At 45.6% G+C, this 25,821-nt stretch overlaps 1 protein-coding gene across 1 annotated transcript in view; it reads left to right on the top strand.

Moving 5' to 3' along the window:
* GTF3C1 (general transcription factor IIIC subunit 1) overlaps positions 1–24,474 on the top strand; it is a 146,012-nt gene extending 121,538 nt beyond the window's left edge. The window contains exons 30-37 of the mRNA XM_044304002.1: positions 3,711–3,883; positions 3,971–4,255; positions 4,750–5,000; positions 16,254–16,528; positions 18,466–18,796; positions 21,430–21,454; positions 21,573–21,762; positions 22,900–24,474. Coding sequence (XP_044159937.1) covers positions 3,711–3,883; positions 3,971–4,255; positions 4,750–5,000; positions 16,254–16,528; positions 18,466–18,796; positions 21,430–21,454; positions 21,573–21,762; positions 22,900–23,109 — 1,740 coding nt within the window. The 3' untranslated portion in view covers positions 23,110–24,474. The remainder of the gene's footprint in view (positions 1–3,710; positions 3,884–3,970; positions 4,256–4,749; positions 5,001–16,253; positions 16,529–18,465; positions 18,797–21,429; positions 21,455–21,572; positions 21,763–22,899) is intronic.
* The last annotated feature ends 1,347 nt before the right edge of the window (positions 24,475–25,821 follow it).

Here is a 25,821-nt window from a genome sequence, read left to right as displayed (position 1 = left end):
CCGGCAGTCTAGCAGGAGCCTGATGGGTCCCAGATTTTTGGAGACAGATGGACATCCCATAGAGAAGACAGAAGTGGTGTGTAATCATTTCTGTCTTTTCTGTTGCAGCGAACAATGCGCTTAGTGAGCCATATTAAGTGACTAGAGGCAGCCCATCGCTGGTCCACCCGGCATGGAAGAGTCTGCATGAGACCCCTATTCCCATGTTCGGTAGTGGTCCCAGCAGTAAGACCTACACCGATCACTTATAACCTATCCCAGGGGCGTAACTAGAAGTGACTGGGCCCCCCAGCCTGCTTTGTAACTCTCCCCTCCTGTGTAAACCCCACTCCTTTGGCTAGTCACGATCTAGACCAGACCAGGCTGCCACGCCATCCTTTTCCTAATATAGATATAGAGATATAGATATATATATATCTCTATCTCTAATCTCGGGGGGGCAGACATGGGGCCAGGGACGGGGCACAGATAAGGGCCATGGCCGCGGACAGAGGCCAGGGACGGGACACAGATAAGTTCCAGGGCCCAGACAGGGGCCAGGAAGGCGCAGCTTGTGGCCACAAGGGCACACATAATGGTCAGCCACTTCTCTCCTGAAAGAGCCAACCAGCGAGGCACAGTCACAGGGGCCAGGCAGGGCAACTTGGGAAAGGGGGGCACAAAGGCAGTGGGCATAGGGCACACATGGGCAAGGGGGGCAGACAGGATGCGGGCAAACATACCTGACTGAAAAGCCTAGTAAGTCATCAGTCACTGATGTGCGCTGCTGTGCCACTCCTGTGTGTTGCTCCTCTTGTCGCAGAGCTTTTCTCCCACCCACCTGCTGCTTCCTCTGGTCATGGTCAGGAGTCGGTGGGCGTACCAGACTGTGCTGTCTGTGCCTAACTAGAACAGAGCGGGAGTGGCCTGGGAGGGATTGGAGGATGTTGATGATGGACAGCCTGAAAAACTAACTTAAAGGCAGGGCAGCTTAGCTGACTTGATTGACATGCTGCTGGGCCCCAAAGTAGCCACTTCCCCGGTATTTACGCCACTGACCTATCCTTTGGAGAGATGATAGGTTGTCATTTTAGGACAACCACCTACTTGTTGGGTCAGTCCCTGGCCACCTATGCCTCTTCCCTTCTACTTTAGTCCCCAACTAGGCCGCATCTTCTCTGCCGTGTCCTCGGGCCCCAGGTGCTCCTTTTGCCCCGTTTTCCCTCCCTGAACTTCGCTCCTCCTCAGGAGCCCCCTACACCTGTTTTTTCTTTTCCGGAGGACTCCCGGTGTCCCGCGGTTCCGTTTCGACACACCCCTTGCTCTTGGCCCCTCCCTGCTCCTCTTGGCTTCTGGGAGGGGTCTATTCTCCTCCTATCCCTGTCAAGCGCGGAGTTTACACTCAACTCCTGCTATCCCAGTTCGGGTGGCTGGTGAACCACTCCAAGTCCTCACTTGTTCCCAGGCAGAGGATTGGTTTCCTGGGCATGGTCTTCGACACTTGCCTCGGACGAGTGTTCCTTCCCTAGAACAAGGTAGTGGCTCTCCAGTCAGGGGTGGCTCGCCTTTGCAAGCTGTTTCCTCTGTCCATCAGGCCATGCATGCGCATTCTGGGCATTCTGGTTGCAATTCCTTATGCCCAATTCCACACCCGATCCCTTTAGCCGTCTTCCTGTCTGGATTCAGATGGACAACTCCAATGCGGTGGCTTATTTGAACCACAAGGGGGGCACCAGAAGCGTGGCAGTCCGGATGGAAGCTTCTTGCATCCTGCGGTGGGCAGAGGGACAAGTTCTCGCTCTCTCCGCTGTCCACATCCCCGTATTCGACAATTGGGCAGTCGACTTCCTCAGTCGCCAACGTCTCGACCTGGGCAAGTGGTCTCTCAATCCAGAGGGGTTTCAATCTCTTCGACCTCCTGTCTGAATCACAAACTTCCGCTTTACGTCGCCATGTCTCGGGATCCTCCGGCTCTTGCGGTAGATCCCTTAGTGCTCCCGTGGTCCCAATTCAGCCTCCTGTATCTCTTCCCTCCCCTTCTTCTTCTTCCTCTGGTACTCAAACGCCTCAAAATGGATCAGGTCCCGGCAATGTTAGTGGCCCCAGACTGGCCCCGAAGGGTGTTGTACGCAAATCTTGTCTTTCAGCTCGCTACCACTGAGTCCCGAACTTTCACAATGTCCGCTGTTCCACCTGAGTTTACCTCTGCTTCATTTTACGGCGTAGCTGTTGAAGCCGCGGTCCCGAGGTTCTGCGGTCTTTCCAAGTCAGTCATCCAGACTATGCTTCATGCACGTAAACCCGGCCAGTTGGCCAGGATCTACCATCTTACCTGGAAGGCCTATTTTGCCTGGTGTAAATCTGACAAGGTTCACCCTCTCCTTTTTTTTCCGTCCCTAGGATTCTTACCTTTCTTCAAGCCGGCCTTGAGAAAGGTCTCTGCCTGCCTCCCTCAAAGGTCAGGTCTCGGCCTTGTCTGTTCTTTTCCAAAGGCCCTTGGCTTCTCATTCCCAAGTGAAAACCTTCCTTCAGGGTGTGACTCATCTCGCCCCCCCACCTCCCTTCTCTTCTCCAGTAGAACCATGGGATTTGAATCTGGTCTTAGATGCCCTTCAGTCCTCACCCTTCTAACCCGTGAAGGGGATCTCCCTTTCTTTTAAGGTTTCCTTTCTAGTTGTGATTATCTCCATTCGCAGAGTCTCTGAGCTGGCGGTGCTCTCTTGCCGGTCCCAGTTTTTGTTTTTTCACCAGGACAAGGTTGTCCTGCGCTCAGTTCCCTCCTTTCTTCCCAAGGTGGTTTCCCTCTTTCACATAATGAGAAGATTGTACTGCCTTCATTCTGTCCCAACCCCTCTCATCCCAGAGAGGTCTCCATCGTCTGGATGTGGTTCGGGTGCTCCGGCTGTAACTCCAGTTAACGGAGTCCTTCCGTCATTCTGACTCCTTCTTGGTCGTCCCTGAGGGCTCGTGTAAGGGTTCACAAGCCTCCAAAGCCACCATCTCCCTTTGGATTCGGTCAGCTGTCAAGGAAGCATATGTGGCGAAGGGGCATCCTGGGCGGTCTGGCATCTGGCCTCTGCCTCCCAGATCTCCAAGGCCTCAGTTCACACCTTCTCCAGGTTTTACCACATCCATTCCTTGGCCTCTACCGATGCCTGTTTGGGTCTCCAGGTTCTGCAAGCGGCTGTGCGCTAGGTTTTTTGCATGGCTGTTTCTACCCACCCTCTGGGTCTGCTTTGGGATGTCCCATGGTGCTGTGTCCCCCAATGCCATTTACACGAAAAATTTATTTTTGTACTTGCCGTAAAATCCTTTTCTCGTTAGATGCATCGGGGGACACAGATCCCACCCTTGTTTTTTTTTCTTCGTTCAGATTTTCCGCGCTTCCAGGAACTCTTCGATAATGGTCCTCTTTCTGGTTTAGGACATGTTGGCTTCACTTTTCGCTCTGGATTTTGGTGCGCCTTCTGCTTTAGTACCAACTGGTCTATGCAGAGGGTATAGCCCATCTGGGTGGAGCTAATACTTTTCCTTTCTAGTGGCAGCTGGGCATATACCCATGGTGCTATGTCCCCCAATGCATCCAATGAGAAAAGGATTTTACGGTAAGTTCAAAAATCCTTTTTTTGTGAAGTCTTGTAATGTTTTATGCAGCCATGTTTGAATTGTTATAGGGATTGCGTGAGACTACATGAGCTTTGATTGTATTGGATAATTTTTCTCTTTTGTAGACGTTTCGAATGTACAGACAGTATAGTGACAACATTCTCGGAAAGGCTTTTTTGGAATTTAAGGAGAAGAGACTGGTAAATCGTAGGCGTGGGAATCACACATTAGGACCAAAGAAGAACCGTGCTTTACCTTTTGTGCCAATGTCCTTCCAGTTATCACAAGGTTACTACAGGTAAGATATCCTTTAGTCTCCTGCCTGCTCAGTGAATTTAGCAAATGTTTTATGGCTTACTGGATTGTACCTTTTCTATTCCCATAGGCTTTTCACTTGGCGCTTTCCTTCTACAATTTGTACAGAATCCTTCCAGTTCTTTGAAAAGTTGAGGTCTTATGGAAATGCTGATCATGTGGACACGTTCTCTTTTGGTGACCAGAACAATGAATCTCCAACAGACATGCTGGCATTTCCTTTGGATGGCCCAGGCGGCCAGTGTGTGACTGTTCTCTCTCTCTTGCTTCTGGGATTTTTATCTGTGAATGTGAAAATCCCTGACCAGATTGTAGTGGTGGACAGCACTTTAGTTGAGAATGAGGTCATGAAAAGGTAACTGATGTCTTACAAAGTGTATATGCATCTGAAAGTGTACATAGCTGTAGTTTCTGTCTCTAGTAAATTTCCTTCATTAGACTTCACAGTTATGAAATATTCAGGATTTTTTGACGTTCTAAAAATGCTTGTAAAGGTTTACATTCTTAAGTTAGTAGAGTTTTCCGAGATCAGGCAAAATTTGCCTAAAGGATGGGATTGACTGTGTGTCTGCAGTGGTCAGGTGTGACGTCCTCACTGCAGCTATGTAAGGAAATCCCCAGATCTGTGTCACTGATTGACTATGATCTATATATGAATAATTTAATATACGTACTGCCCAAGTCTGATTTTGTTTTCTCAATGGTCAGATTTTTTTTTTTTTGTGTTCTGAGATTTCAGATTATCATGCAGTTCTGTGGTGGACACAATATTCCTCCATATGTGTGTGTATATACTATGATGGAATTGTGTAATCTTTTCCTCTCATGTCTTTTCATATTTTGCTGCAGCCTTGGAAAAGATGGTTTGGATGATGAAGATTTTGATGATGAAGATGATGACGGTTTGGGAACCAAGCGGAAGATAGAAGTGAAAGCACGTCAGGCATCTCATACTAATTATCTTCTGATGAGAGGTTACTGCGCCCCTGGAATAGTCAGCTCAAGGAATCTCAACCCTAATGACAATGTGGTTGTCAACTCTTGTCATGTACGGTTGAAACTAAGGCATACTCCTTTAATTGGAAGATTGCTATGCTTTGGTAAGTGAACTACACCGCCTGTAAAATGAGATACGCTTATGTATTGAATATAGGTCTCATTTAGACAATCCTTGTTAAAAGGGGTCTCATTAAAACAGCTTATCCACGGGATAGGGCATAAGTGTCTGTTCAGCAGTGGTCTGATCACCGGGGGTCCTGTTGGTCAGGAGAGTGGGGGGGGGGGGGGGGATGGCCTGTGTTGCCCCATTTAAATAGAGCGGTGGACATGTCTTCAACAATATGGGACATGCAGAGATAGTGTACAAACACTGCTACAGTATCTCCGGCAGCCCTATATAGCTAAATGGAACTGCAGAGCACATGTATGCCTGTCACAACATTCAGACGAGAAGGCATCGGAACCTGCCTTCTACAGAAGCCGAGAAGATCCAGCCCGAGGCTGAGTCTCCTAGGCAACCTGTTAGTGTATTACACTGAGTAATCCACTAACAGGCAGTGCATTACAATACAGATGTATTGTAATGCCTTGCAGAGGGGATCAGACCCCCAAAAGTTGAAGTCCCTGAGTGGGACAGAAATAAAGTGTAAAAAAAAAATGCCCCTTTCCCCTGATTTTATAATAAAAAAAATATATAAAATACACACATTAGGTATCGCCGCATCTGTAATGACCAGCTCTCTAAATATATCACATGATCTGCCCTGTCCAATAACACCATAAAATAAATAAATAAAAACTGTAAAAAAAAAAAGCCATTTTTGTAACCTTACATCACAAAAAGTGCAACACCAATCGATCAAAAAGACGCATGACCCCCAAAATGGTACTAATAAAACAGTCCCCACCATCCCGCCAAAAATGAGCCCCTACATTAGACAATCGCCTATAAAATAAATAAATAAATATAATATATATATCTCTTACTTATAGGTCTCTAAGGAGGCTCACAGAAAACCTAAAAAGAATCCCAAATGCGTTTCTTGTTTTAAGAAACTACCTGAGAATTATTCTAAGAAACTATGCAAGGATTGCTCACATGTTGTAGGAGAGGATCAACCATCTATGTTCGGAAGAGTTAAGAACCATTATACGAGATGAGGTTAAGTCATCCCTGACTTCTCTGAGAGAAATAAGCCCAGGCCCTACTGCCGCTAAAAGGATAAAAATGGCGTCTCCCTCCGACTCTGGTTTAGCGGACGAGGCAGCTCACTCTAAACAGTGGGAGGACAATGATCTCCTATCAGAAATAGAAATTGTGAAGGAGGCGAAATTGTCTTATTTTTCTACTGAAGAAATGGGGGATCTATTGAAGGCGGTGAGAGCCTCCATGGGCATTGATGTTCAAAAGCCTCACTCTATTCAAGAGGAGATGTTTGCCGGGTTAAAGGGAACCTGTCATCTGGATTTTTGGGATAGAGCTGAGGACATGGGTTGCTAGATGGCCACTAGCCCATCCGCAATACCCAGTCCCCATAGCATTGTGTGCTTTTATTGTGTCAAAAAAACGATTTGATACTTATGCAAATAAACCTGAGATGAGTCAGAGCTTGAAAATATGACTCTTCTCTGGTCACACAAGTAAGACTCTCTTATGTTAATTTGCATAAAAGGCAGGAAGTACAAGAATGCATAATACTTATTTAATTCGTCTGCAAATGAAATTTAAAAGTGTAATTTATATGTTGTATGTCTTGATAACCACCGTAATAAGATTGTCCACCATAGAAGACAGCTTGGACGACTGACCCTCCGGTGAGACAACATCCTCATCTGATTTCCCCTCCCCCTTTCTCAGAACATGACACGTCGTGGAGAGAGACTCTTTAGCAGGAGGAGGAGAGACCAAGGAAATGGGATACAGACAGAGGATGTTCTGGCTCGTTTAGCGGGATGGCCGCGCTGGTCATGCGCCCCATGATCCCCAGAGTCGGACTGGTCAGAGGATTGCCTTGCCGACAAACGCCCCAATATTTCCATAATAGCTTTGTTGGTATTGGAGACATTCTGTACCACCCTACCGCCCATTCCGATTTCACCATAGGCTGGGCTGCAGGGACCATTGGGTCCTGGGCTGAGCCACTTGATGGTGGAGCAGCACACTCAAAGCAGAGGGAGTCTCAGCGGATGAAAATTTAGCGCAAAATGACGCACAGAATTGCAATGCCTGCTTCGGGACCTGGGGTCTAGGCTCGGACATAATAACAACCCTGCTGTCCTAAATGAGGAAGAGGGAAATGTTAGGTGAAAGCATTGCACCAGCACTGAATCTGGACCCATTTAATTCTATGATGCTGTGCACACTTGTGCGTTGCGTGAAAATCACAGCAAGCTCTATATTGTGCATTTTTTCACACAACGCAGGCCCCATAGAAGTAAATGGAGCTGTGTGAAAATCCCAAGCATCCGCAAGCAAGTTCGGATGCTGTGCGATTTTCACGCACGGTTGCTAGGAGACAATTGGGATGGGGACCCGATCTTTATTATTTTCCCTTTTTATACATGGTTATAAGACAAAAAAAATAGCATTCCTAATACAGAATGCATAGTACAATAGGGCTGGAGGGGTTACATTTTTTTTTTTTTAATTTAACTCACCTTAATCCACTTGTTCGCGCAGCCCGGCTTCTCTTCTGTCTTCATCTGTGAGGAAAAGGACCTGTGGTGACGTCTCTGCGCTAATCACTTGGTCCGTCACATGATCCATCACCTAGGTGTCCTGCATATGAATATTCCTACCTTCAAGGTCTATTCATATTGCTAGGTAGTCAAGGCCCGGATTAGGGTTGTCTAGGAGGTGACCTGTTTCTTCCCTAGTTTCCAGGCCCAGTTGGGGGGACTGCCTGAAACTCCCGCTAGAAAAAAGGAAAAAAATAAATAAATCCGCAGACCTGCGTTTAGGTGCGGATCCGTTTTGACTTTACATTGAAAGTCAATGGGGGACGGATCCGTTTGAAAATTGAGCCATATTCTGTCAACTTCAAACGGATCCGTCCCCATTGACTTACGTTGTAAGTCTGGACGGATCCGTTTGCCTCCGCACGGCCAGGCGGACACCCGAAAGCTGCAAGCAGCGTTCGGGTGTCCGCCTGCTGAGCGGAGCGGAGGACAAACGGTGCAAGACTGATGCATTCTGAGCGGATCCGCATCCACTCAGAATGCATTAGGGCTGGACGGATACGTTCGGGGCCGCTTGTGAGATCCTTCAAACGGAACTCACAAGCGGAGCTCCGAACGCTAGTGTGAAAGTAGCCTGATTTAGCTTAGTCCCTGTAGGAAGGGTATAGCTGAAGGGGAGGAACTCACACCTTTGTGCTTAGTGTCTGCCTCCTAGTGGCAACAGCTATACCCATGGTCAAGCCTGTGTCCCCCAATGATACGGAAGAGAAACATAATTATTATTTTTTTTCTAAAATGCTATTATTGAGTTTAAGTGAAATAAAGTAAAATAAAAAAGGTAGACTTATTAGGTAGAGCTGTGTCCGTAACAACCAGCTCTATAAACATATCACATGAACTAACCTTCAGGTGAACGCCGTAAATAAAATAAAAATGGTGGCAAAAAAAGCAATTTTTTGTTAGCTTACATTACAAAAAGTGCAAAACCAAGCGATCAAAAAGGCGTATGCCCCCCAAAATAGTACCAATCAAACAGTCACCTTATCCTGCAAAAAAATGAGAACCTAACTAAGACAATCGCTAAAAAAAAAAAAAAAAAATATCGGACGATCATAACACTAAAATATATAGCATTTTTGAAAAAAAAATATATTATTGTGTAATTTTATTTATTTTTTAAGTATACATATTGGGTATTGCCACTTCTGTAACACCTTGCTATATAAAAATATCACATGACCTAACCCCACAGGTGAACGCTGTAAAAATAAATAATTAAAAACTGTGCTATAACAAACATATATTTATTTATTTTTTTTGGCCACCTTGCCCCATAAAGTATAATAATGAATGATCAAAAAAATCATATGTACCCTAAAATGGTACCAATAAAACCGTTAACTCTTCCTGCAAAAAACAAGCTCCCGCAAAAGACAATCGGCAGAAAAAAAAAATATATATGGCGTTCAGAAAATGGAGACACAAAAACATATATTTTATTTATTTAAAAATGCTTTATTATGTAAAGCTAAAACAAAGTAGACATATTTGATATAATCTGTAACAACCTGCTCTATAAAAATAGCACATGATCTAACCAGATGGACATTGTAAAAAAAACTGTTCCAAAACAGCCATTTTTTGGTTACCTTGCTTCGCAAAAATGTAATATAGAGTGATTAAAAATTATATGTATCCCAAAATAGTACCAATAAAACTGTCAACTTATCCCGTAGTTTCCAAAATGGGGTCACATTTTGGGAGTTTCTACTGTGTGGGTGCATTAGGGGGGCTTCAAATGGGGATATGGTGTCTTAAAACCAATTCAGCAAAATCTGCCTTACAAAAACCATATAGCGCTCCTTTTTCTGTGCCTTGCTGTGTGCCCTTACATCAGTTTACAACCACATATAGGGTGTTTCTGTAAACCGCAGAATCAGGGTAATAAATTTTGAGTTTTGTTTGGGTGTTAGCCCTCTGTGTTAAAGAAAAAAATGAAAAATTTGCCAAAAAAGTGAAATTTAGAAATATATAATCTCCATTTTCCGTTCATTCTTGTGAGACACCGAAAGGGTTAACAGAATTAGTAAAATCAGTTTTGAGTAACTAGAGGGGTGTAGTGGGGTCATTTATGGGTGGTTTCTACTATGTAAGCCCCACAACGTGACTTCAGACCTGAACTGGTACTTTTAAAAAGTGGGTTTTGAAAATTTTATTTCTCGCCCAGTTTCCTTGGGGGACACAGAAGACCTTGGGTATAGCTCATCTCCATAGGAGGCGTGACACTAAGTGAAAACTGTTAAGCCCCTCCTCCACAGCTATACCCTCAGCCTGGAGAGAGAGGCTGCCAGTTTTTGCTTAGTGTCCAAGGAGGCAAGACACTCCCTGCTACTGCAGGGCTGTTTTCTCCTTGTTTTTAATTTTGATTTTTACTTTTTCTTTTCTTTTTGTTCCAGACATTACGGGACAACAGAGTCGCACTAGACCTCTCTGTTTCTCCCGGGGTTGAGCTGCGCCAGTGCCGGTCATCCGCACTGCTGCCTCCCCCACAGAAGGCAAGGTGGACCAGGGCAGCCCAGCTCCCCTGCATCCCGCCAGCGCAAGGGTCGCCCGCACGCCAAGCCCCTCTTCCAGCGTCCTGCCACTACGGTGCCAGTAGCTGAAGGGGCGACCCTGCTGGAACGGACCGAGGGTGAAGACGGCTGTGGTGAGAGAGTGGCTTCTCCAGCCCTACGACCCCCTCCCCCCACCCAGGTCTCCTGCGTGACTGACCCCCATATTGGTCCCTGCTGGTCCTAGGCTGGCCCCATCCTAGCTTGTTTTATTAGCTCCCTCTCCTCCCCTCCACAATAGGTGCCCACTGAGGGGTTATGCTGGCGTCCCTATCATGCCGCCCAGGGAGCTGCCTCTATACGGGCACCCGGTCACAGGGTCCCCCCCCCCCCCCCCCCCCCCTATCGCCTTACCGGTGCGCTGCTCAGGGCCAGAGGCCCTCTCCTGACGGCTGCAGCGTAGGGCCCTTGTTTCCGGTCCGCGGGGTGGGCACCCGCGGCCGGCATGACTGGTGCGGTGTCCCAGCAGACCCTGGCGACCACTGCTGCTCTCAGAGGCTGTCTTTCCGGTCGGCCGGGCGCCGCAGAAAGATTCGGGCCCCCTGACTGTTCCGGCCCGCGGGGTGGGCTCCCGCGGCCGGTATTATGCACGCGCCGCTCCGCTCCCTCCAGGTCCTTGCCGGTACCTCCGGGCACCGCGAAAATTTAGGCCCCGGCTTCGCGGCCGCGAAAATTTAGGCCCCGGCTTCGCGGCCTAGTAGGCCGCAAATTTCCGGCCTCGATTGGAGGGGGCGGGCACTCTCCAGGCGCGAATTCTTCCCGCCGGAGGTCCCCCCGCCCCCAGGGCATCGCTGCACCGCTCTCAGGTCGGATCCCTGTTAACCTCTTGGATGCCGACGGCTCCCATCTGGAGGAGACCCTAGGATGGCTAGCCTCTCAAAGAGGCTGTGCCCTTATATGGTGGCCCCTTCCTGCCTCAAAGAGGCTGTGTTTTAGAATAATAAATAAATAAAAAAAAAAAAAATAAAAAAAAAAAAAAAAAAAGAATTAACAGTATGTGTGTATATATATATATATGAGGTATCTGTATTTTTTTGTTGGCTGCGCAGGATGCTGCAGCCTGACCTTAGAGCGCTGGCCGTATGCCTGCCCCTATTCCATAGGCGGCATGTTGCGCTCCGTGGCACTGGCCAGGTATACATGTTCCCCTTCTAGGCGGACCCTTGCCCTCTCCTGGGATACGGCGCTGGCCAGGTGCAGGCCGCCCTTTTCTATAGGCAGAATTAGTCGCCTTCTCCAGTCACGGTACTGGCCATGTGCATGACCCCCCATTATAGGCGGCATACTGCACTCTCTCTGGCTGCGGGCTGGCCTTGTGCATGACCCCCTTCTGTAGGCGGAATACTGCCCTTTTACCGCATACGATGCTGACCATGTGCACGACCCCCTTCCATAGGCGGAACGCTGCACTCTCGCTGGGTTTGCTACGGCCATATGCGTGACCCCCTTCCATAGACGAGACGCTGCACTCTCGCTGGATTCGCTACGGCCATATGCATGACCTCCTTCCATAGGCGGAACGCTGCACTCTCGCTGGGTTCGCTACGGCCATATGCATGACCTCCTTCCATAGGCGGAATGCTGTACTCTCGCTGGGTTCGCTACGGCCTTATGCATGACCTCCTTCCATAGGTGGAATGTTGCACTCTCTCTGGCTTCGCTGCTGGTCATACGCATGACCTCCGTCCAAAGGAGGGCTGCTGCGCTCCCTCTCTCTGGATTCGCTGCCGGCCATATGCATGACCTCCGTCCATGGGCAGAACGCTGCACTCTCGCTGGATTCGCTGCCGGCCATATGCATGAGCCGGCCATGTGCATTGCCTCCTTCCATAGGCGGAATGCTGCACTTTCTGGATTCGCTGCCGGCCATACGCATGACCTCCGTCCATAGGCGGAATGCTGCACTCTCTCTGGATCTGCTGCCGGCCATGTGCATGAACTCCTTCCATAGGTGGTTTGCTGCACTATCACTGGATTCGCTGCCGGCCATGTGCACGACACCTTCCTTGGGTGGTGTGCTGCACTCACTGGAATCGCTGCCAGCAATGAGCATGTATCCTTTCCTCAGGCGGCATATGCACAACGCCACTGACTGTGGTTGTTTTCTCGCCAGTGCGTTGCTGGCCATGTGCATGTCCCGCATCCTTGGCGGGGTGCTTGCATTTTTGCTGGATGCGATGACGGCCGTGTGCATTACCCGCCCCTTTCTGGGTGGAATACTGCTCTTTCGCCGGATATGTTGCGGGCCATACACGGCCCACCTCATCCATGGGCAAGAATTTGCACCCTCACGTGACCCATGGCTGTCCTTGAAATGCTGTGCGGGATTCTTGCTTGTTCTCCTTCGTTGTGGAGTAGTTGCACTCTCACAGTATTCGGTGTTAGGTGGGTTATTGCGCACTCGCTTTATGGTAAGATAACCCCGTGCATGTCCCCCTTTCTCTGGGCGGACCTCCTGCGTTCCCGCTGGGTACTGTGCGGCCATGTGATTAGTCACCTTCTGGGCGAACTATGGTATGTTCTACTTCTCTGAAGTTGTTACTGGCCTTGGGCAACCCCCCTTTGGGACGGGCCTTTGCATTCTTACCAGCTGCAGTGTTGCCAGGTGCATTTCCCCCTTTTCTGGGGGGCCTGCCTGCGTTCCCATCGCATGCCATACTGATGTCTTGTGCATCACTCCCTTTCAGGTTGCACTTTGCACTTCCGTTGATACTGTTGGGCTCTGTGGCTGATCCCCTTCACTGGGTGACTATTTTTTTGCAGTGAGCGGAATTTTCTGGTGCGCTCTGTCCGTTGTTTGGGCCGTGTATGCCTTCTCCCATAGGTGGGTTGGCCTTCTCACTGCTTGCGGGGCTGTTCGTACGTATGCCTCACTTCCTCCTGCGACATACCCTTTTTTCTCTTGGGATGTGGTGCTGTCACGGGCCTTGCACTCTTCTCTAAAGAGATCATTCTGTCCACCTGTATAACCCTTGGGTGCTGTCATACAAGCATTACAAGTATGCCGCTGTATTCAAAGGTGTATTCTTTAGATATGAGTAGATGGGCTCTACTTGCTCTCTACTTCGCCGAGCTGGGTGGTGCTCGTTTTTCTGGTTTGGCCTGTATATTGTGGTCCCGTTGTTTCGGCATCCACCATGTCCGTTGGCCTTTCCACCTGGGGAGTGTTCGTGGTTCTTTGATACGTACCCTTTCGTTCTCCCGTGCACTCGCTTCCCGGCGCAAGTGGTCACTGGGTCGAGAGTGCCGTTTGCAGTGCCACTCGATTTCTGCGTTAGCTCTGGCGGGACTGCTGTTCCCTCGCCTGCTACTGTTTTTTCCTCCTCTTCGGGTGTCGTGCAGTATGAGTTTTTTCTTTTGGCGCCCCCTCTGCGCTTTAGGCTGGTCCGCTACCGGGTTCGGGCCGCTTTTCTCGGGATGGTCACCCAGCTGCTCTTGGGTGCTCACTTACCCAGGTCCGTAGGACCTCCACCTTGGGTTCTTCAGGGTACTCGCCTTCTGCGTGGCAGTGAACCGGGCGTCTCGGTGAGCGGGGTTCTGCCTTTGAGCTGTCCTATGGCTTCCCTGTTGCCCACTCCTCCTTTCAGTTGTAGGGTGTTATGCCGGCCTCTGTCTCGACTGCCTTTTTTCGCCGGCTCTGCTTGGCTCCCACTCGGTTTGGCTCGGCTCCCTCCGATGTGGCTTTTGCCCGGCCGCGCTTCAGTGGCTGTTCCTTCGCTGCCCTCCCCTCTGGGGAGAGCTTGGTTGTTCATGTGGATGGTTCTGATGTTCCTCTTGGCCTCGTGCTGTCTCCCTTGTTCACTCTGGCTGTAACTTGGGAGGACCCCCATTCGGTCGAGATTGTCATTAGATCTCCCACACCGGGACTGTAGGACGTCTTCCTGTGGTGGCTACATCAGCATGGACTTTAGCCTGTCTTGTCCTGGCGGTTGCTGGGCGGACCCTTCGGTTCCTTCCGTCTGTCCTTCTGCTCCCCCACTCCGGGTGGTTACAGGACTACGTTGCTCGGGGGCCGACGGGACCAGTTTTTGCCGACCGTTCTGCCGGTGTTACTGGTCTGCGCCTGTTCACATTGGGTTTCACCCGCTTGCCCAGGCGACTCTAGCGGGCTCGCTAGTGTTCGCTCCTGGCCGTGTTTTGTCCAGGATCTGTTGTAGGACTTAGGGGTTTTACCGGGGGTTCTGTGGGAAGCTGGGCGTTCCCCCACTCTGCCTTTCTCTCTCCATGGTTCTGTCTTTCTCCAGTCCGACCTGGATCTGGGACTGGGACTCTGTTGCTTGAAGTGTCAAGTGTCAGCGCTGTCCTTCCCCTTTCGGCGTTCCCCGGCCCTCTGGGCCTGTCAGGGCCCTTTTCCGTGGAGCGGCTTTGGGGTTCCCTCGTACTGCCCCTGGGTACCGCCCTGGGCATTGCATACTGGGCTCTTGGCGCTCCAATCTTTCCCTTGGAGCCGTTACAGGAGTTCTCTCTACTCCTTCTGTCCTGTACGGTTATGTTTCCGTAGCCGTCGTGTCTCTGGCGGGTGCCTGGGTGGCGGCCCTTCTTGTTCCGAGCCTTCTCTTTCCTCGGGACAGGGCTGTTCTCCATCCCGTCTCTTCCTTCCTTCTGAAGGTGGTGTTTGTCTTTCATTTTAACGGGGCTTTCGTCCTCCCCTTCCCACCCCCGGGAACGGACACTTCACCGATTTGGGAGTTGTTTGGGCCTTGCGGTTTTTACTTGGAGATCTCCGACTCTTGTCGACGTTCGGTCTCTTGGTTTTCCAGGAGGTCCGCGCAACGGGTTGGTGGCCTCCGGGGTGGCTTTCCTCCGCTTTCTCACAGTGGTTGTTGCTGTGGTTACCGCACCAAGGGCGGGGTTCTGCTTTTGGTGTCACCGTTCGTTTCACCGGAGCGGTCGGTGCCTCCTGGGCCGGTGGCGTTTGGTTTCGGCCATGCGTCTGTGCGCGGCGGTCACTGGTCTGCCTTACAGCGTTCTACAGGGTGCATACTCTGGCTTCGGCAGATGCTGCCTTGGGCCGCCTGGTCTGCGGGCGGCGGTTTCTTGATGCCTTCGGGTGATTCGCCTTGGTGCTGTGGTCCCTCCCCCTTTTGGACTGCTTTTGAACGTCCCAAGGTCTTCTGTGTCCCCCAAGGAAACTGGGCGAGAAAACGAGATTTTTGTATAACTTACCAGTAAAATCTCTTTCTCGCTCTTTCCTTGGGGGACACAGCACCCACCCATTCTTTGTTTTTTCTCTACACGGTTTCCGAGTTGTTTTACCCGTTGGGTAGTTGGCTTGTTGGTTCCACTTTTGGACTTTGCCTTTTTTTCACTACTTGGACACGCAACTGGCAGCCTCTCTCTCCAGGCTGAGGGTATAGCTGTGGAGGAGGGGCTTAACAGTTTTCACTTAGTGTCACGCCTCCTATGGAGATGAGCTATACCCAAGGTCTTCTGTGTCCCCCAAGGAAAGAGCGAGAAAGAGATTTTACTGGTAAGTTATACAAAAATCTCGTTTTTTAATTCCTTAAAATTCTAAGCCTTCTAACGTCCTAAAAAAATAAAATGACATTTACAAAATTATGCCAACATAAAGTAGACATATGGGGAATGTTATGTAATAAATATTTTACAAGGTGTCACTTTCTGTTTTAAAAGAATTTTGTTTGACCTTTTGAAAATTGCTAATTTTTTAAAAATTTTTGGTAAATTTGGGATTTTTTCCTAAATGAAGGAGAAATATATTGACTCAAATTTTTGACTGTCATGAAGTACTTTGTGTCACGAGAAAACAATCTTAGAATGGCTTGGATAGTAAAAGTGTTGCAAAGTTATTACCACATAAAGTGACATATGTCAGATTTGCAAAAAATGGCCTGGGCAGGAGGGTGAAAACTGGCCCAGGGTAGAAGGGGTTAAGTAGGAATTAACTAGTAACTGATATGCTTATTACTAGTATCCTTCGGTATTCGCTCCTTCTATTAGAAATTGATTTATGGTAAAGCAGAATCTAGAAAACAAAAATCAGGGATCAGCTACACACACATATATAACATCAGTTGTTTGTTTCTGATCCATTGTTTCCAGGTTCCTTTAGCGACTTCATTGCAGACATGCCTTCCCTTCCTCCTCTCTTCACTGAACTTGTAAACACCAAAGATGGTAATTTCAACATTTTCATTAATCAGTGTATAAAGAACCATGGTTACACCCCAAAAGATGTGCGATGTGTCCAGGAAATCTTTTCCGCTATTAAAGCCAGTTCATATTTGGGCATAAAAGTGTTAGATCTTGGAGAAAGATTTAGCAAATATGAAGATGTAGAAAATGGAAGGACAAAATCATTGCAGCAATACATGCAGGTAAGCCACAAGCAAGTGATTTAAAGCCTGGTGTGTTCCATAACTTACAATGAGGATAGAGGATGTGTATGTCTTGTATGTCCACATTGGTCGTCATTTTGTTTGTATTTTGCTTTTTATTCAAATAAGTCCAGAAATATGTGATGTCCATTCAGAGCTCCATTCTTCTTGTTTCAAAGCTCCTAATCTCATACTTACTTTCAAACACACACTGACCTAAGGGGCACTTTTTATTTTAACAAGCTTCTGACAGATAGGAAGTTTTGGTCAGTGGGTGTCTTGGTGCTGAGAACCCATCTGATCACTAAAGGGATATAAGAGTTTAACTGAGCAATGTGTCCCTTTATTTTACTCTGATAGGCTATCTGGACAAGACGTATTAAGATTCAAATAAAGTCCATTGTCGAATCCATAAAACACACTCGCTCTGCTTTTTAAGTAGCTAAACAGCAACAATGGGGGGCGGCCAGATCTCTGCTAGACCAGATTATAGTCAATGGGGCCAGCGGGCATTCCAGTACTGCCCGGCACTGTCGGATCCAGAGACGTCCAGCACCATTTATCAGTTTTGATTAATGGTATTTGGGGAAAGTGATATACGGTAATAGCAATATATCTGTTGGTGGGATACATTTGTATTAGTGGCACATCCCCTTTTAACCCCTTAAGGACACAGGGTGTACAGGTACGCCCTGATGTCCCGGTACTTAAGGACACCAGGTGTACCTGTACGTCCTGTGTTTCTCCCCCCCCGTGTGGGTGATCGCCGCAAACCGCAGGTCAATTCAGACCTGCGGTTTTCAGCGCTTTTGGGAGGTTTCTGATCCCCGCAGTCTGTGGCCGCGGGGATCAGAAACTTCAAAATGCCTTTTATTTTATGTTAAACCCCCCTTTCCCCCTGCAGCCCTCTGTGTTATGTGCCGGGGGGTGGGGGGGTTGCGGCAGTGCGGGCGGGAGGGTTGTGATCATCAGAGCGGTGCCGGGGGGGGCAGGCACGCGATCATCCGCCTGCTCCCTCTCTCAGGATAGCCAAGCAGTTTGCACAGTTGCACAGTGTCAGCACATTTCTGAGAAATTTCAAGATTTGCTTCTAAACTTCTAAGCCTTGTAACGTCCCCCAAAAATAAAATGATCCTAACATTAAGAAGACATATGTAAAGTTATAACTATTTTTGTAGGTATTACTATGTATTATAGAAGTAGAGAAATTGAAACTTGGAAATTTGCTAATTTTTGGCAAATTTTTTATTTATTTTTTTATGAATAAAATTTTTTGGAACTCCATTTTACCAGTGTCATGAAATACAATATGTGACGAAAAAAACACAATCTCAGAATGGCCTGGATAATTCCAAGTGTTTTAAAGTTATCACCACTTAACTGTGACACTGGTCAGATTTGCAAAAAATGGCCTGGTCCTTGAGGTGAAATATGGCTGTGTCCTTAAGGGGTTAAAGGTGGGCATTCACTTTAAAATGGCAGTGTGAACATATCTGTATAATAACGTGTGGGTGACCCAAGTGGGCATATTAACTGGGCTTTTCCTTATGGGGCATTTCCTTTTAACCTCATGTTTAAATCATTGGTTGTTAAACTTTTCCATTTCATTGTTTGGGTGGTAACCAGTTCATGGCTTCTTTTGGAGAGCCTCCTTATTGTTCAATATGCCTAGTGGTGAGAGATGGGATATATACGTACCTGGCTAGGTACATGGCTTTGCCATTCAGAAGTCTTGGACAGGTGGGTAACTACCCATGGGGAAGCTGTATTGGTTCCATATTGGTAATTGCCCAGCCATTCCTGGAACACTTATATTGAAAAAAAATGTTCTAACTCTGATAAACTTGACAAATTTTGTGCAAACCAATCTCTTCTACATGCTGTAGGTTCATGTATGATTTTACTCATGATGTATTCACGAATGTCTGCTCCCTTAGGATCTTCTAACATACAAACAAGTGCTACAAGTTGGAGGAGTCTTTGTTAGACTAGTAGCCACAGGTCACGCTGATCCCTGGGTTCTGCATTCATACAGTGTGAAAGAACAAGACCGAGCACTTTTAGGTAAAGACACTGATTGCTCAGAGCTGGCACAGCAAGACTCAGAAGAACAGGCGGATAGTGATAAAAGTGTTAATGAACCACCAAAAAAGAAGGTACTGTTAGAGATTGTGGACTCTGAGAACTCAAATGATGCAGAAAAGATGGTGGTTCCTGTAGGACCAATAGTTTCCGACAGTGAAAGCTTTACTACGAAAATGGATACAGGTATGAAAATAGAATTTTAACAAAACACATACTGTCTGTGGGTTAATGGAGAATATTCAATGTGAGACCAGTGGACTGCCATTGTCATTCAGATATGCATTTATATAGATGATTCCTCAGCAATTTAGTCAATGTCTCTTCATTTGTCCCTCCTATGATGCTACAGAGCAGTAAAGATCATGGACATCTTTGTGCTGATTAACACCTACCCTTTTTCTGTTGTCGAGTTGGTGTACCTCCTTTACATATCTGGATGTCCTGCTACTTCTGACATAAGCTGTATAGTTCTGTTCCTGGCTATGTCTGCTCTCCGCTTACCTTTTATCAGCGTTAGAGGTAGCAGTAGGGAGATGAAGGGGGTTTCTCATTATAGATCCAGAGTGTGGAGCATCCAAGGCTTCGGATATTGCAGATAGAACAAGTTGTACAGTATGAGAGTGTGACAGGAAGAGCACTAACAGCAGACTGTGCAGGTGGGAAGGAGGGGGAAATTGCATAAAAACACTCAACATCAGTGTATATTACCACAGAGTTCTTCCATTGGCTGTAAAGGGGGAAAGCAGTACAGAAATGACTGAGTTGGTACACAAGAGCTAGTGACGATTGCTGTCTGCACCAGCTCTTGTGTATCAGCCCAAAGTAATTTCTGTACTGCTTTCCCTTTTGTAGCCCATAGAAGATCTCCTCTTCTCTGTAGTGATCCCAGACACACAGACGTCAAATGCAACATGTATTTTTGGAAGATACGCATCCACACAAGTGTTCCTTTCAGATCAATCCTTTATTATCTGGTTAAAGGGGTTCTCTCTTTTTATCCTTTATCTGCCCAGACTTCCCCTAACACTGCATGTTTTTGTCCCAGCGGTGTGTGTGTTCAGAAGTTCCTATTTTCATCTGCCTTTTGTTGGGTTTTCTAACCAAGCCCAGCCTGCTTTGCTCTATAATGTTTCACAGTGCCTAGCTAACATGGAGTAGGGTGCATAACTACTACATAAAAAAAAGTGTGCAGGCAGATCAAACCATGAGAAATAGTACAGTCTGGACGAAAGTTTTGATACTGTGAAGAATGATCAATAGTTATTAATTGCTGTGAAAATTGTCTTAATCACAACGACCTTATTTCCACTGTATTACAGCCCTATTGCAAAATGACCTGCTAAAGCATCCTAAGACCATTCATGTGTGGGATTGCTTCTCATCTAAAGGAGTGGGCTCATGTCATAACCAATGTCATAATAAAGAATGGTATCAAAACATCCTCCAACTTCTTCCAATGATCCAGGAGCACTGCTTTTTGCCACATTATAGAACACCAAGTCAGGCTACATACACGAATGTTGTTTGTTTCTGTGTCCGTTCCATTTTTTGCTGTCCTCATCAGTATGTCTGTTCCGTAGCCCGGCAAAAAATAAAATAGAACATGTCCTATTCTTGCCCATTTTAGGCATTGTTACAATGGATCCGCAAAAAAACGGATGGCATACGGATGGCATCCGTTTTATTTGCTGACCGCAAAACACATACGGTTCGTGTGCATGTAGCCTCGCAAGGAAAAAATGATAACTAAGTGACTTGGTGAACAAAACATTGAAATTTGGTGTCCATGGCCAGGAAACTCCCCAGATCTCCATCCCATTGAGAACCTGTAGTCAATACTCAAAGCGGGTGGACAAACAAAAACACAAATTGTGATAAACGCCGAGCACTGACTATGGGAGAATGGGTTGTCATCAGTCAGGTTTGGCCCAGAAGCTGATGTTCAGCATGCCTCAGCAGAAAAAAAATAAAAAGTGTCACTTCACACTGGAAATATTGAGTCTTTCCATAAACTTGATGTATTTGTCAATAAAAGTTATTCCCCTCCAAAACTGCATCTTCACTACAACAAGACTTGAAAAAGAAGCCGTAGAACTGCAAAACACATGGTCCAACTGAAGTTGTAGCTTTTCATTAAGAAAATGTCTTCACCCACCCAAATATCATGTCACTGTGCCAACAGATGTCTGTTCTGGGTCAGACCTTAATGGTCTAACCATCCAGCGCTCTATCCTATAAATCTCATAGAACCTAGAACTCCACCATTTGTCCCCCCAAAGTCTAGTCCAAATTTGCTATAAAGGTAGTACTTTGGGATTTACATACTAATTACCTATTTTTAGGTCATCAATGTGAGATCAGCAGGGGTCCAACTCCTGGGACCCCTATGAATCAGCTGTACGAAGAGGCTGCAGCGTTGTTAGCGCATAGGCCTTTTTCTAGGCCATGTGATGTAACGTTGCATAGGCACAGCTCAGTCCCATTTATGTGAATGGGGCTGAGCTGCAATACCAAGCACAGCCGCTTTTCAATGTAAGATTGATTCGCAGGAGTCTCCTCAAACAGCTGATCGTCAGGGGTTCTAGAAGTTGGGCCACCACAGGTCTCATTGATGACCTATCCTGAAGATAGGTCATCAATATGTTAATCCCAGAGAAACTATTTTAATACTCTGTTATTACCTTCACCTTATGTAACAAATTGTCCTTTTCTGTAATATGCAAATGTAAAGATTGAGTTGGGGCTAGTCCTTATGGACCTTGTGCATGATATGGCAAATCAGCCGTTTTAATATTTTCCTTTTGTATTTCCTTCAGGTGATTCTATGGGAATACATGAGAAGTAAGTAACATATGTACAGGTGGATTTTCACAATGCAATATAATTATCAGTTGGGATTTGAAGCACAATTTCACTTTGGTGGTAGACTGGTACAATTTCAATGCTTTTTGTCTCCTAGGGATTCAGACTGTTGCTTCCTTGGAAGACCATGGAGGATTGTGGATGGCAGCCTAAATAAACCAGTGTGCAAAGGAATGCTGGAGGCTGTTCTTTACCAAGTAATGACCAAGCCTGGGATCACCCAGCACAACCTGATACAACATTACAATGAAGTGCTGCAGCCCGTCGTTATACTTGAGTTATTGCAGGTAATAATAAGAAAATGTCCCCGTTGTTGCAGCCTATCTTTTTATAAAAACTCCTCCCTGGGTGGAGGAAATTTACCAATTGTAATGCACCAGAATTAGGATACCTTTACATAATCGGCATACCCTTTTAGAAGTCTCTTCACTGAAAAATGTATGATTTTGCATGCAAGTTAGATCAGTTTTGTTTGCAGTTTTGTTCAGTGTTTAAAATTTTTTGTTTTTTCGTCCTAATTGCATCTGGTTTGTCATCTTTTATAAAAGTGAATTATAAAAAAATAAAATAAATATGATTGCTTAGAGATGCTGTCTTAAGTCAAAAATGGACCATACATGAATGCCATCGGAGCGCTGTCAGTTTTCACTGACCTGTTAACTTTAATGGATCAGCAGTGACAAGTCCCACCAAGTGCACATTACCCAGTGACATGCCGCTTGGGGGACACGTCACCGCTGCAGCCAGTCACTGGGTACAGCGGCACACTTGACTCCCTGTCCGTGTCAGAGGTTTACATGCGGGGGGCAGGAGTGCGGCGAGGAAAGTGTTTGACCGTAGGTGCTGGAACTGAGTGGTGGGGAGCAGGTAAATAAAATGAATGATCCACAGGTCTGATGGGGAGGAGAGAGAATTTAAAAACTTAAGGAAAACTGGACAATCACTAAGTATTTTAGACACTTTTAGTGATTTGTCTGTCCAGGGGGTATGGCTTCAAAGAAGAGGAAGTGGCTTAGGTGCAAAATCATGTGCCAAAAATTTGGCAGACTTAACCAACAGATAAGTGGTGTACATTTAGACCAAATAGATGTGCCAGATTCACCATCGACCATCCGCCAGGATAAATCTGGTGCATTTTAAGACGGTTTATACTCTTACTTTTAGACAGTATTAATAAATCTGTCCCATAGCATTTTCCTGGCATTTTTTTTTTTTTTACTTAAACTATAATGTACCCAAATTAGGACCATCTGAATTAAGTCTTATGGATGGTTAGAGCAATTTCATGCAGCTTTTGACACCTTCTAATTATGACAATTGACCATATTTGCACCATTTAAATAATGGTTGTATTTGTTGTTATACTAGGTGCATTGCAGTCTATGCGGTTTTTAGTTATCCTGTATGCAATTATTTTTCTTTAGGTATTGGAACACATGGGCTGCATTAAAAAGTGTTACATTGAAAATCCAGTCAAAGCATCTCTCTTCTCCAAGTCTGGAATCCCACAACTCTTCAAAAACGGCAAACTATCAGAGGATTTAACTGTGTTTTATGAACCTAGCATTGACTGTACGCTGAGACTGGGTGGGATCTTCCCTTCTGAAGTTAACTGGAATAAATGGGTTCTGTAAAGTTATTGCTCCGTCATTTGTATTTATTGTACACGTCGTTCCTTATATGTGATGTTTTGTAATTAATAAAGCATTTAATTTTTATGCTTTTTTGTTCCTTTTACACAGGAGTATGGCAGAGATATGTCTGTAAGTTCATCACAGTAAAGCCTTATTTACACGTCAGTGTTTTGTTCAGTCATTTCCATCAGTGATTGGGAGCCAAAACCAGATCGGAGCCTACATGGAGTTGAAGGTATAAGGGAAAGATCTGTCCCTTTTTTCTTTTTTAGAAGCCGCACCTTGTTTTTGGCTCAAAATCACTTATGGAAATCGGGGAGTAAGGCATAAGGGTGCATTTATAAGACCATATGTATTTTGCAGTTCGAAAAAAATAAGGATGACATCCATGCTACTTAAAATGTAATTTTTTTTTCTGCTGACCTATTTTAACAATGCCTATTTTTGTCTGCAAAAAAGTCAAGAATAGTACATTTTCTATCTTTGGAGGGCTGCTGAACAGGCGCCCCGGTTCACACTAGTAAACTGTGCTGTATTTTTTGCAGCCCCATTGAAAGGAATAGGTCAGCATAAAAATGTAGATTGAATGTGGAGCAAAAATATGGTTGTGTGAATAGGGCCATATTATACATGCATAATAGAAATAGAGACTTCGTATTCCAAAACTGAAATTTCCAGGTATGGAGCATGAAGTTTATTGTAGTAGAGTGGGAATGCTGGCATCAGAAAGTTACAAGACAAATGGATAAAATCAATGCATTATTCCATCTTCATAAAAATAGTATTATGCAATCCATTCTGCTTATGCATTTCAGAATCGCTGAGCTCTCATTCACAGCATAAATACTGACAAATTACTTTTCACTTTTAAAACCAACTTAGACCTAGGGCTGGGGGATCGATTGAACAAAAGACTAAACTGAAATGCAGCTTAACTGATGTAATCTTGAACATGTCGGTTATCTCAGTTCAGTTACATCCAGCTCGGCTCTGCTCTGAGCCCCCACTCTCCCGCAAAGGTGTAATGCTCCTCAACTCTCCAACACATCACAACAAGGGAATGAGTCTTTTGAACTTGACGGCAATGTGCGCCCTTTTGAGGAGCAAGCCCAATGAAATAATCATTTATTCATCGTAAAACGAGGCAAAGTGTTCAATTAACTGCAATTTTGTTTTAGGCCATTTTTGGCCAGCTTTGCTTAGATCACCATATCACCATACTAGCCTCTTGTCTCACATCCAAGAATGTAGACATATTCAAAACCTGGGTGAGATTCAAAGTAAGGGACACTATAACATTAAGATTAAATTAAACATAAAATCTGTCATAAATACAATTAATAAATACTTCAATTACAAAACTGATTCATTGTGCAATTTGTTTGTGTTTTAGTATGTTTTGCTATGCACCTATGCATTCCTTCCTAATATCTGATATATGTTCTGCGATTCTTGATTTTATTCACCTGGTTAACACATGTCATGAAGTTCTCAAAACTACCTTAATCTCTAATGAGTTCCTGTAGCTTTTGAGCTTGTCCCATATTTGCTAATTGTCAATCTAGAGTCCTTAAATATGAGAAATAAGGGTCTGTCTATTACATCACTTAATTCTCTTCAGATACGGGGGTGTATGCCATCTGGACCTGGTGATCTGTCAATTTTAATCTTTTTATAAAACGTCTGCACTTCTTCCTGGATGAGACGGGTCACTTTTAATTGGGTGTTTACTTTGACACACACATTTTATCTGACCATTTACTTTCTGCAACAAATACAGTGGAGAAAAAAATATTGAATATTTTAAACTTTTTACCATTTATATAATTGAAGAACATTTTAGGGTTAGTTTTTACTCTTTGGCAATTAATTTCGCTCTCTTTTTCTCTAGCTTGACTGCTTTTATTTGTCTTTTACATGTTATATTTTTCTCCCTGTATTTTTTTTCAAGGCTTCCTTGGTACCTTCCTGTTTTAGTCATTTAAATGCTTTCTTTTTGTCATTTATTGCTTCATTTACATTTCTATTTATCCAAATTTAGTTTTTTTTGTTTTTGTTTTACCTTTCACAATTAGAGTTTAGGATGCTTTTAAAAATATGCCATTTTGTGGCTGCATTTTATTTTTAAGGACTTTGTCCCTGTTAATGAGGCTAATGGCTTCTCTTAGCTGGTCAAATTTAGCTTTTTTGAAGTTCGGTATTTTGGTGCCTGCCTGAAGAAATAATGTTTCAAATGACAATTGACAGGTTGTTTTTTTTATGGTCATTATTTCCCAGGTGTCTCCTAACCTGCAAGGTCTATTGGTTTATACTAAGTCCAGTACGTCCCTTGGATCCTGAACCAGTTGGAAAAGGTGATGGTCTTTGGTTCTTGACAAGAACCTATTTCCTTGATAAGGTCTACAGGTTTCCGTTTCCCAGTCTATATCCGGGAAATTGAATCCCCCATCCTCATTATCATTTGCCGCCTCATCTGTTTCCCTTAGTAGTATATTTTCTTTGGTCTCTGTTATACTGTGGCTTATAATAAACATCTATCAGTATGTTACTATTGTTTTTGCCTCTGTTTTATTTCTACCCACCATGACTCCACATGTTCATTTCCCTCACTTATATCTTCCCAGAGTGTGGGCTTTAGACAGGATTTTATATAAAAGCAAACCCGTCCCCCTCTCTCGTTTTTACAGTCTCTTTTAAACAGACTCTAACACT

This window comes from Bufo gargarizans, chromosome 8, assembly GCF_014858855.1.
Source record: "Bufo gargarizans isolate SCDJY-AF-19 chromosome 8, ASM1485885v1, whole genome shotgun sequence".
In the NCBI taxonomy this organism is placed as follows: Eukaryota; Metazoa; Chordata; class Amphibia; order Anura; family Bufonidae; genus Bufo; species Bufo gargarizans.
Note: the sequence above shows the minus strand (reverse complement) of the source record. Positions and strands in the feature narration are given on the sequence as shown.